Raw genomic sequence first — 12,564 nt, forward strand, 5'->3', positions numbered from 1 at the left:
TGTGATTTCAGATGCAGTGTGAATGATGGGTTAAAGGTGGGCCGTTAAACCAAAGATGTCCTGTCATTTACCACAGTTCTCTGTTTTAGACAACATCACAAAACCTGGTGGAAGTCCATAAACTGAGGGGCGAAACCCCTTTCTTGTTCACAATATCCCGCACCAAAATTGTTAAGCCAGCAGTTTCCTAAACTTCCACCAAGATAAAGTGGTGAGATTGAAAGGTCTTGTAATTCATTTGGGCCTTTAATAATTATTGATCTCATGTCGAAACCAGAGAAATACACCTTTGCTGTGGTTTTTCTAAACAGCCCCTTGATGCTGTCATTCAGTTTCTTCTTGATAAACCCTGACTGCGTTCACCGGAATACCATAAATCTCATCCGCTTTCAAACATGGAAAAAAGCCAAACCTATCAGGAACGAAATAACGTGACCTTTTTTTAGAAAAATGGTACCTCTGCTTCCTTTGGGTTCCCTTACCAGATGTTCCACAGACAAAAACCCAGAGAGGTTCCTGATAGATGATTTGCTTTGATCAGATTACATGCCCGTAATTGGCCGAATGAGTTGACAGCGTTAGGCGCGTGATTGGTTTAGGTGGAAACAAACGAAAGGGTCGGTGCTGCTGGCGACTCGGCCATTGTGCTGTGAGAGATGATGGAGAGATGGGGTGTAGGGAGAGGAGGAGAAGGATAATTTGATGTGGGTGGTGGGTTTGTTCACGTCTCTGTTTGCCTTTACCGGAGCCCAGATGAAATGCCGACCCTGTAATAGCCAAGCTTTTATTCAACCATATGAATGCTAATCTTTGGTTGTTCCCTGTGATTGACAGCTTGCTGTAATTTGGCTGCTTTTAAGATCCTTTGTTGAAGTAATTTACATACAGTGTTCTGTGAAAGCATTTTGTTTTTTGCCCTTTGGTTTCTGGGTGACTGAGGGTAGGAGTTTTTAGCCACGTAAACCAGCTTTTTATTAACAATAAGTCATTTGTGCTAGATTTTCTTTGCTGACTGTGCTGTAAATGCTTATCAATGCTGAAAAAGTGTCAAATATGTAAATATACAAGCAAAGCACAGATGGATGTTGCACTCAGGAAGCACTTTTTAGGAATTTTGCATATCCCATTGAAGCCTTTTAGATACAGTAATACGACAATAACGGGTCATTTAAGTGTTTATATGCCATTCAATCATATATATTTTTTATGATGGCTATCATTTGTTTCATTTGGACTTTTGTAATGGCTGTAATTGGGTTCTTTTGTATGTATACACTCTCCGAAAAATGTACGAAAGCTGTCACTGGCGCAGTACCCTTTTAAAACGCACACCTTTGTACCAGGATAATGCATATTAGTACCTCAAAGGTACCAAATGTATACCTAAAAGGGACCATCACAGTGACAGCTTTGTATCATTTATTCGGAGAGTTCATTGAGGTTACTCCTGCAACTAACAAATCTAATTTTGCAGTGTCTCTCGGACGTTGATAAATTTCTCTTTTTTAATTAAAATAAATCCACTTTCAGCCAATATTTAGCACCCGACAGAAACACAGGTACCTTTACAGACACAGGGATACAGTAGACAGATTTAGAACAGAGATAAATGAACAGAAAACAAGATGGAGGTTTGAGAAATGCTCTCTCATCTAGTCGTAAAGCAGAGATGTGTGTTGTTTATGGATGTGTGACTATTTTAGATCTGTTTACAACCGTTAAACATCGGAGAACAAATCCACAACAGAATGTGACTCGATAAATATTGTTAAATGTTTGTTTTCCTCTTACATCAATGCAGCGGGTTTCTATACAGTAACACATTTCTTCTTACTTCACATTTTTTATGAATTTGCCAGGGCGTCCAAAGTCCCTTTAGGGAAGTCGCGCCACTAGGCAACTATGTTTGCGACGCCTCCGGGCACTTATTTCAGTTATGCAAGACTACAGTCCTATCTGCTTTAAAGGAACACGCCAACTTTTTGGGAATTCAACTTATTCACCTAATCCCCCAGAGTTAGATAAGTCCATACATACCTTTCTCATCTCCGTGCGTGCTGTAACTCTGTCTGACGCACCCAGCGCTAGCCTAGCTTAGCACAAAGAATGGAAGTAAATGGCTCCAGCTAGCATACTGCTCCCAATAAGTGACAAAATACGCTAACATTTTCCTATTTATATGTTGTGATTTGTAAAGTCACAGCTTGTTTAAATAACAAGGTCATATGAGACACAGCCATCTTTTAACAGTATACATACTGGGAACTATATTCTTAAGGCGCAGCACTGCTACTTGGGCGGAGTGATTTCCTCGTAGCACCCGGGAAGCCCGTGGTGAGGAGCAGATAGTTTACTCAGAGTTGCTCTAATCACGCCGCCAAAGTAGCAATGCTTCGCATTTTAATAATATAGTTCCCAATGTGCATACTGTTAAAATATGGCTGTGTCTCATAGGACCTTGTATTTGTACACACTGTGACTATACAACCCACAACATATAAATAGGAAAATGTTAGCATTATTTTGTCACTTATTGGGAGCAGTATGCTAGTTGGGCCATTTACTTCCAGTCTTTGTGCTAAGCTAGGCTAGCGCTGGATGCGTCAGACAGAGTTACGGCACGCACAGAGATGACAAAGAGTTTCATTGCAAATTGAGATAAATCCATTTTTTAACATTTTTGTCAAAACATGTTTATTATTATGTGATCATGTTATTATTTTGTTTATGGTGCTACTTAGCTGTATTTTTTAAGTTATGAAGGTTTAAATCAAAACAAAACAACGAAAGTCTTCATATATAGACACCTCTTTGTCCTTATTGGTTGGATTACATGAATATGCTCCTTACAAACTTAATTAAATAAACTTAATTTAAGTTCAATCTCTTTCTGCTGATGTGCATGCTTACAGGTTGGCAAACGCATCATGTGAGTCTGTATAGAGCCCCTCCACCAGAAAATCATTAGTCTTTATCGATTGATGATTGATGATTGGTTCTTTTAACTGGAAGGCGGGACTTCTGTTGCCAGAGCAGCCATACACTTTCAAAAGTGAAAAGTTTGGTCAACTTAAAAAATGATTAAAATTGGTAACACCTAAAAACTTTTACTTTTTGAATATTGAATAAATTTACATTTTTTAGGTGTTATCAATTGAAGTAACTGTTAAGTTGAACCAACTTTTTACAGTGTATTGAGTGTTGCATTGTCCCCTATTCATAGTAATAGGAGTGCCACATCTTTCTGAATGTTTGCTAGGGTGTTGCCAATGAGTTGCTTATAGCCCAAGTCAAAAAAGTGATATTTGGATATGTAACTCACACTTCAGTCGAAGTCTAAAGTTTTGAATCTGGATTGATCAGTATAGCTTTATTATTTTACAAATAATGACAAACCTCTGCTTGCTACATATATAAGATTTTAGGGTAACACTTAACTTGAAGGGGTGTTCATAAGACTGACATAACATCTTTATAATCATCACATGACACGTTTCATGAACAAGAAGGAGATTGTATGCACATTTTTGACAACTGTCATTAAAGGAATATTCCATTTTCTTAAAAGAAAAATCCAGATAATTTACTCACCACCATGTCATCCAAAATGTTGATGTCTTTCTTTGTTCAGTCAAGAAGAAATTATGTTTTTTAAGGAAAACATTGCAGGATTTTTCTGATTTAATGGACTTTAATAGACACCAACAATTAACACTTAACTCAACACGTAACACTTTTTTTCAACAGAGTTTCAAAGGGCTCTAAACAATCCCAAACGAGGCATAAGTCTTATCTAGCAAAACGATTGTCATTTTTGTGTAAATTGTTACCGATTTTAGTTGCATATTGTATTTTATTTTACAAAACAATTCAAACTCATTCAAAATTCATGGGCGCCTTAGCAAGCTCCACTAACAAATATTAAGCAATCTTGTTTATGACTAACATAGTTTGTGCATTTTTAACCGCTGTACATTTGCATGATTGACCTGTATCCCACATCTTAGAGCCATTCAGTCTCGTTCCATTTGAAAGCAACTAGCGGTTGGGTCAACAAAGGAATATTGAATTCACATTCAGCGTGACGCTCGAACGCATGAATTAATCTATCGAGAGAGATCTCTGAATCGGACTTGTTGACGGCACTCACCGCAAACTAAATGTTGCAACAGTAAAGACCTCGCAAGCACCGACATGCCACTTCGCAAACAAACAGAGGTGAAAAATGCGTCAAAGCTATCATTACTGAAGGTATCTACTGAGAGAGAGCTCTCTTTTAAGAGAACAACAGTGATGATGCCCCAAAGTATGCAGGAGGAGTTTACTGTGTGAAAGTTTGAAACGAGGTTATAAGAGATGAGCAGTTTTTTTATGATTTCCACACTATGACTTTTATATTCCTTTGATGTCGAATCATTTGAAATCATTTTGAAAGCGGGGGATTCCTGCAACGGCCCCTGCGTGGCCCACACAAGTCCAAGCACACTACTAAAGAGTCCAACCCTGTTTGATGACTTTATGGGGTTTCTTTTAAGGGCCGCACTGCCTCAGGTTTCAGTTATGTTGATTCAAAACGTCTTTTATTCATTAACAATATGTATTTATTTACCCTGAAATAAATTCACATATGACTAAATTCAGTAAATGTACAATTTACATACAGTTTTTGTTTTAGTTTTCTGTAGTTTTAGTTTATCTCAGCTGGTTTGCTTATCTCCGTTTTCTACACTTAAATGTACCTGGGATATTTTAAATACACCTTTAGGGGTAGATAAGATAAATAAACATTTTTTTTTCAAAGTTTAAAGGTACAGCGGGTGCCTTTTGTTATGCACACCTATTTAACAGTGTCTATTCCCATTCAACAGTGTATGCACATTTATGTGGGAATTATGTTTTAAAATCGGTTTTCTTCATGAACAGTTTTTTCTACTGTTAGAGCATTAACAGCAGTAAGATACATATTGATGTAACTGCAGTAACTGTTAGTGATGCAAAAAATACAGGGGAAGCGAGGGAAACCATTTCCCATTTTCCTTAAAGGGGACATGACACATGAAATCTGACTTTTTTCATGTTTACGTGCTATAATTGAGTCCCCAGTGCTCTATCAACCTAAAAGTATGTAAAATATCAACCCAGTAACTTAGTTTTGGTAAACCATTTTCTGCAAGTATGTGGAAAAAATGGGTAATTGAAATTTGGCACCCCTTGTGATGTCAGAAGGGGAAATACCGCCCCTTAATCTACACTATCCAACCACAGCACTGCCATTTAATACAGAGAGAGAGAGAGAGAGAGAGAGAGAGAGAGAGAAATAATTGACAGCACACTTGGGTTTCATTTCAACAAACCACCATTATGGCGATCAGTGTTTGTATTTTATCCGCTCATTTGCATTTTAAAGGACACACCCAAAAATGGCATATTTTTTACTCACACCTACAAAGTGGCAGTTTTAACATGCTATAAAAATTATTTGTGGGGTATTTTGAACTAAAACTTTACATATGTACTCTGGTGACACCTAAGATCTTAAAAAAGTCTTGTGAAATGTCCCCTTTAATATGTTCAGTGCATTTTCCCCTATAAGGAATATACCATAGATTTAAATAATGATCATATCACAAAGCTGGACAGGGTAGGAGATCAACCAGACCAACCTAAAAACTATAAGGGAACAACGTGTACCTTTCCCAGTGGTTGCAATAAGAAATATCTAATATGAAGGAATCATGAAATATATATATTTATATTTTTAATGTGCCTGTTTAACATCAATATTTCTAGTGATACAAAATTACACCCAGGTACTGAAATGTCATTGATGTGATAATGCTGTTGGAATAATCGATGTCTTTGTTTGATTCAGTCATGTGTAATGCAACCATCGGGGGGCGCAAAAGATTCACAGAGTAGTCTGATATTAGGCAGCCAGGCTGCATTCATGCTTGGATAGAGATACGGACTCGAGTCGATGCCCTGTGCTGTGTTGGGCTGTGGCACATTTCACAGCCTCTTTGCTCACTTAAAAAAAATAGTGTCTCATCTAAATAACATTAAAACATCCTATACCAAATCTGCCTAAATAATAACATCAGGTAAAGGTTACAGACAGCCAGCATTTATTTGTTTTTTAATAATTCAAAACAGTGCCAAATGCATTATCATTCAAAATGACATTTAATGTCAATGTGTGTGAGTTAATTCTGTTGAAATTAAATTTTAATGTTGCAAGACAATGCAACACAGCCTATCAATTTCTCTATGTCTGTCTCATGTGCATCTGTCTGTCTATCTAGCTGCGTTCTCTGCGTCAATACGCAAGACCCACTTTTTTCTTATTCAGATTTAAGTGAAGTAACCTAATATTAAACCAATCAGCGTTGTGAGTGTTTAAGGGCGAATCCTCTTTGGTGCATGCGCGTCTGTTTTGAGAGACGAAAGCAAGAAGAGCGCGCTCATGGCACTGATAATAACATTATATATACATCATGATATGTGTTAAAAAAAGCTAGTATAGTGTCCATATTCTATGCTAATAGTATATTAGCAATAGATATATCCAAATCTGTTTTTAGAGATTTAAATTAGTAAATGATGCTCTGTTACTTTGCAGTAGAGGCAATGAAGAAGAACGGCGTCAATCACTAATAACTAATTTCCATCAGTGGCGTAAATTTGTGTTGAGACAATTGAAACTGTGTTAACTTTATATTCTGTATTTCTATAAATAAAGTAAATACTTGATATTTATATACAATGTACAGTGTACGCCTCTTAGTGGTTAAATTTAACAGGCTACAATTTAGAAAAGTAAAATAAGAGTAGTAAGTGACCGTGCGCACTGGTGTGGTGCTGTCCGCTTGATAGTTCTGGTCAGCATCGTGGTAAGAAATGCTGTGAGCCAAGACTGGAGAAAATCTCTCTGCTCTGCTCTCCAGCCTCCTCTCTCCTCCTCCTCCAGCACTCATCCCCTCCTCCCCTCGCTGTTGTACTCTCCGGCATGAGCGTCAGTGTTGGCTCGGCCCGGGAGCTGTGCGCACAGGGGTGTCAGTTATGGAGCTGTAGGAGCGCTGCGGAGCTCTCGCCCTTCCCAAAGCTCTTCATACTCACTGACGGAGACGCGCAGAGCGATCGCGCGGGGCTAGCGCCAGCCCGACTGATTTACCGCGGATTTACGGGCGCCAAACCAAACTTTGGGTCACGGGTAACTGGGTTTCCAAGACGAGAAATTTAGACTGTGACTAAACGCAAGGACGTTTTATACTTTTTAAGCGAACTGGTTTTGATAACGTGCCTTTGGAGCTTCGGAAGAAACCCGAGCGCGCAGAATTACGCGCGTTTCGCTTGGAGAGATCCGTGCGTCCTTTACGCATCCTCGCCGCAGATTTTCTCCAGTTTTGATAGAAAGTAAACGCGCTGAAGTTGGCATGATAGTGAATACAGTCGGGGAGACAGCACTCGGCTCTCACGCGTGTGCGTGGATCTGATTCCTCACCCAAAACACATCATGAGCACTCTGAGATTTCAGCTGGATGTGAGCAATTACTGAGTGATAAGAGAGATAGTCCAGAACAGAGAAACTTCTCCAGTATTTGAAAACTGGACTATGACACAATGAGTCCTCTTATTCACTTTTTACTCTGTGGATTATTATACTTGCACCATGTGGATGGTAAGTTACTCCACTTTTGACTTAAGGTCTATTTTGAATAAGATGCGTTTGGGTTCGGATCATGATGTGTTGCTTTGCTGTTTATGTATTGCACTTATCAAATACTTCATTAAACTTTCAATCTGATCATGCAATATAGTAAAATATCCTATTTTTAGATTTACATTATGCTTTTATCCAAACTGAGTTACAGTGCATTCATTCTATACATTTAATCAGTATGCGTACTTCGTGGGAATCAAACCCACAACCTTGTGTGCTGCTAAATGCTTTTTTATGCATTTTATAGCAAAATAATTATACAGTAAGATAGAGTGATATAATTTTGCACATACAGTATGATTTATGCATGCATGTTGGATATTGTCTATACATTTTTTTTATCTACCTATAGAAAAAAACTATAGGTCTGGTTTAACGTGAATAGTTTTGAAAACCTCATTTTTATTGGTCTGGGTTTGGAAACGGTGTGGTTTCTCAGCAGGTGCAATGTGGGTGACACCTGCTGTGCAAAAACACCAGTGGATGTGCAAGGCGTGGTGCAAAAATTGCACACTTATACCCCAAATAAAAAACAGTGCAACCAGAAACTAACAGTTTATATGGACATGTGTGTATTGTATGAATCAATCAATTGAATGCAGATGCTTTGTAAGTGTTTGATGTGTGCATATTTGCTTTTATCAGCCTTAACATCTTGTGCATCTTCTGGTGTTTGCGTGTTTCTCCATTTAAAATAAATGACATAAGGAGTTTCATACTTACAGGGGCTTATGTGATTTATATAACATTACAAACAGCATGCACTTTTCCATCTGTTCATATCCTTTCTCTATATTTCCCACTGTAGGCGTTTGTTGAAAATTGCTCAGTTTTATAGATGGAGAGATTGTAACGCTATTAGCGTTGCGATAGCCAATCAGCTCTCTCGATTCATGACTCTCAGCGCTCTGATATACAATCTATCATGCGATGTGACCAGATAACAATAACATGGATCACAACGCTTAATCACTCAGTACTTCTTAATTAAACATTAATGAACATTCACATTGTGTGTGTAGTCATGTGAAATTACCCATTGCTTAGTTCTGTACCATTTAGTATGATCTAGCTGCTTAATTGATTCAAAATCATATGTGTTTGTGTGACAATGTGTTTAAATAGCACTAAAGCCACTACAAGTGTTTTTTATTATACAAACAGCACATATGTATCTTCGAGAGTGTCGCAAACACATTACATTAGCTGTGTCAAGAGCGCCTTTGTCCGAAAGCCCCGTTTCACCCTTAACAGTGTTTGCTTGGCTTTTTGTTGGAGCTCTTTCAGGCCAGACCTTAGGTGACTGATGAGAGGTTGAATCAGGCTGTGGGCTTCAGATTCTGCTTTTGTCCCTCTGCTGGCTTGCTGTTTGTCTTGTGTTTCTTGTTTTTTTGTCTCTGTATCTAACATGGAGCCTGCTAGTCTGGCCCAATTTTGCTCAAACTCTTAGCCGTTTCTGTTGCGCCCCAGCTGCCGGTTGCTAGGCGCTGGAGGAAAGCATGGCCCTCGGTTTTTGGAGGGAGAGGGGTGTAGAGCTTGTGAATCACTCCGGCGGACCATTTACCACTTACCCCTGCCTGGCCCACGAGAGGTAATCCAGCCATGGTGGTGGAAGGAGGAGTCTTTTTTGAGGAGCAACCCTCTTCAAGTGGACAAAAAAGGTTGCGGGATGCATTCAGTAAAGGCTGTGTCTGTAACAAAGCTGTCCTGGGTCTGAATGGCCATAGACGTTGTATTCGGGGCCGGGTGATTAATGCTGCTTGAGATGGGAGGGGTGAGAATGGAGATTTGGGTGAGATGGTAATTTTAGTGCTTAGTTAGTGTAAACACAAACAGATGTGACACGATTGTTGAAATCAAGCAATTGGACTTTTTTGTGTTATGGGTTCATTGAGGGTCATATCTAATGACACAATATCATACACACATGTGGTGGACTGTTTTCAGTCACTTCCTAGCAAAGACCCATGCTTTTCTAGCAAGACTAGTCGAAATGTTTGCTCAGTATCATTTTGTCCTTGAAAAACATGCACACTACTACCTTAGTTCAGTATTCTCATCGTGATGTTTCCATGCCCCAGTTTTCTCTTATTATCTGGGGTCAGATCCCACGGTTTACTTGGCTCCTTGATAACTGAGGGGAGAACAAGTTGACGCCCCACTCCCAAGCTCCCCTGCTGGAGGTATGGAGACTTGCACCTGCCTGCCAGCGGTCCCAAGTGAGCCCCCTCTGACTACACCACTCTATCTATTTGCACACTAAGGTTTCAATTCTGCACAGTCAGGGGAACTAAAACCTTGAACGGTGTACTTGTCTGCAAGTCGTGACTGAAAGAGAGATGGAGAGGAAGTAGATCAGATGCAGTACATTAGCGACAAAACATCAATGCATCTTTTCCATGATGCATGGCGAGAACCAATGAGAAGCCGGAGGAACATTTTATTGCTCAGACGTTGTTGTCTAGTTGCTTGAGAGATGTACTTGATTTCGGATTAATGGTTCATTGAAGTATCTTTTTTTAGATGTTTCTCCTAAAATAATTTAAGAATGTGCTAAATGAGATAAAAAATTGGTCCCAAGCTGTCACTGGGGCAGTACCATTTAAAAAGGTCCTATATGCACCATTTGGGTACATATATGCATACATTAATATGTAATAAGATACTAAAATAAACTCTTTAGGTGCAAAGGTGTTGTTTATGAAAGGGTACCATCCCAGTGACAGCTAGGGACCATTTTTTTGTCTGACATTGTATCTAATTTAGTAAATTTCTTCAAATTATTTTAGGAGAAACATCTAAAACAAAGATACTTCAATGAACCATTAATCCGAAATCAAGTACATCTCTCAAGCAATAAGACAACAACATCTGAGCAATAAAATGTTCCTCTGGCTTCTCATTGGTTCTCACCATGCATCATGGAAAAGTGTATTTGTCATGTAAGCTACGAAAGTACACTACAAAAGTGCTGTTTTTTTAACCCAGCGTTGGGTCAAAATGAGACGATCCAGCCATTGGGTTCAATTAACCCAGAAAATGTGTAAATTTACCCATCAATTGGTTAAAACAACCCAGCATTTTGGGCTAAAACAACCCAGTATAGGTAAATTACAAACCAACTGGTTGGGCTCATTTCTTTTTGACCCAACACATGTTTAAGAATGTATGCACAGATAATATCATGTTATGGGCACAGTTGAAAAAAACATTTATTTGGACATTCATGGACATTTATGGACATTTATTGACATTCATGGACATTTTTTAAGAACATTTTTCTTGTTTCTGACTTTTGATTGTAGGCTTTAAGGAATTGGAAAATGTAAGCACAAATACACAAGACAATTGTTGACATACAGTACAGTAAGAAAATGAACGTGTTTAAGTTCAGATCGAATCTCTGTCATATCATTGCAGGTTTTGGTGTTTTTGCAGATCTGAGATATTGTTGAAATCTTCTGAAACCTTAGAAAAGATGCGAGATAACAAGAGTCTTGTTCTCATCAGAAAATCTAGTAAGCAGCATATGGTTTGTTTTAATCTCATTGCATTTTCCTTTCTAAACTGAAGCTCGTGTTATCATCCAGTCGACTCCACCGACGTACGAGTCGTAGTATGCTTAATAGTACAATCGCGAGAACGGGCGTAATTGAAAGCGAGCTGTAATTAAAGCCGCGGTTGTGGGGTCGAGCTGATCTGGGGTCTTTGTGGATGAGCGTCATAAAGCTCGGCTCAGGTTTTAAATGAGATTGTTCTGCACTAGTTGGCTGGGCTGTAATGCATCGCTGTTGTAATTGTGGCTTATTTTCGAGCGAAGGCCTGCGGTAATGACACGTACTCGCGGAGACCGCAGAGCAGGCGCGCTGGAGTCATGAAGCATTTCTGCACGTGTGCGTGAGGATGTGCAGCCCTGTTTTTCAGTTTAGCATTCAGATTAAAACACGCACGGGCTCTCTGAGAAAGAATGTGAGGGGTAGCTGAAGCGAGAGAGAGAGAGGATGATGGGCGAGAGAGAGAAGCTATAATGAGGGTTAAAGTGGGGGTCAGCGTGTGGGCACTTCGCTGACATTGTTGTACTTTCAGCCAGTAAGAGCATCAAGTATCTCAGCCGAGAGGCAGCTTACACGCCGGATAGGATTACGCCACGCTGCTATACTTAGAGTATCACTTAAACACTATAAACCTGCCTCTTCCTTCCAGATTCTCTCGTAATGGATAATTACTTCCTCCACTCGCAACAAATGCAATATCACACCAAACAGAGTCGCCTCCGTCTCTGAAAGAATGATGTAAGAGGTCTGAGGCGTATTTATCTGGATCACAGTTTCTGTTGATGGTAATGTTGTGTTGATTCACACCAGGAATGAGTGTACAGGCAAGATGGGATGAATGGCATTTAAAGGCGACTGCCGAACAGACATGCGGCTAGCTGTGTTTTTGCGATTTCTCTCAATGGAAATGTCACAAGCGACACACAGCGAGGAGATTAGATAGAGTCGGATTGGGGGGGGGGGGGGGTTGTTGGAGACCGAAAGTGTTTTCATCTGCTCGGCTCGGTCTCAGTCAAGCGTACCCATGACATTTTCTAGACAGAGGATGCGATGCCGTGAGATTCGGAGACAGGTGAACATTTTTTCGGTGATAGTGTTTTTGTTCGTTGGATTGGAAAATTAGTTGATGCGACGGTTTAAAATCATAATGCGGCCTTCATCTTCCCCTAAACCTTCTTTCTTTATGTTCACCATCAGATGAGATAATTTATCATTCTAGCAACTTAAACGTTTTAAATTTGCATTCTTTTTGCATTACATCCTAATTCTCGGCTTGAATGCATGGCTTGT

At 39.4% G+C, this 12,564-nt stretch overlaps 1 protein-coding gene across 11 annotated transcripts in view; it reads left to right on the forward strand.

Annotated features, from left to right (window-relative positions):
• Window positions 1-12,564, forward strand: part of robo2 (roundabout, axon guidance receptor, homolog 2 (Drosophila)) — a 630,465-nt gene that overhangs the window by 373,757 nt on the left and 244,144 nt on the right. The window contains exon 1 of one of the 11 annotated variants that reach the window (XM_055197228.2): window positions 7,019-7,678. The exons of the other annotated variants lie outside the window; for them this stretch is intronic. Within the exon in view, the coding sequence (XP_055053203.1) occupies window positions 7,621-7,678 (58 nt within the window). The 5' untranslated portion in view covers window positions 7,019-7,620. Of the gene's footprint in view, window positions 1-7,018; window positions 7,679-12,564 lie in introns of those variants that run through there. 11 annotated transcript variants of the gene reach the window in all.

This window comes from Misgurnus anguillicaudatus, chromosome 24 (assembly GCF_027580225.2).
Source record: "Misgurnus anguillicaudatus chromosome 24, ASM2758022v2, whole genome shotgun sequence".
In the NCBI taxonomy this organism is placed as follows: Eukaryota; Metazoa; Chordata; class Actinopteri; order Cypriniformes; family Cobitidae; genus Misgurnus; species Misgurnus anguillicaudatus.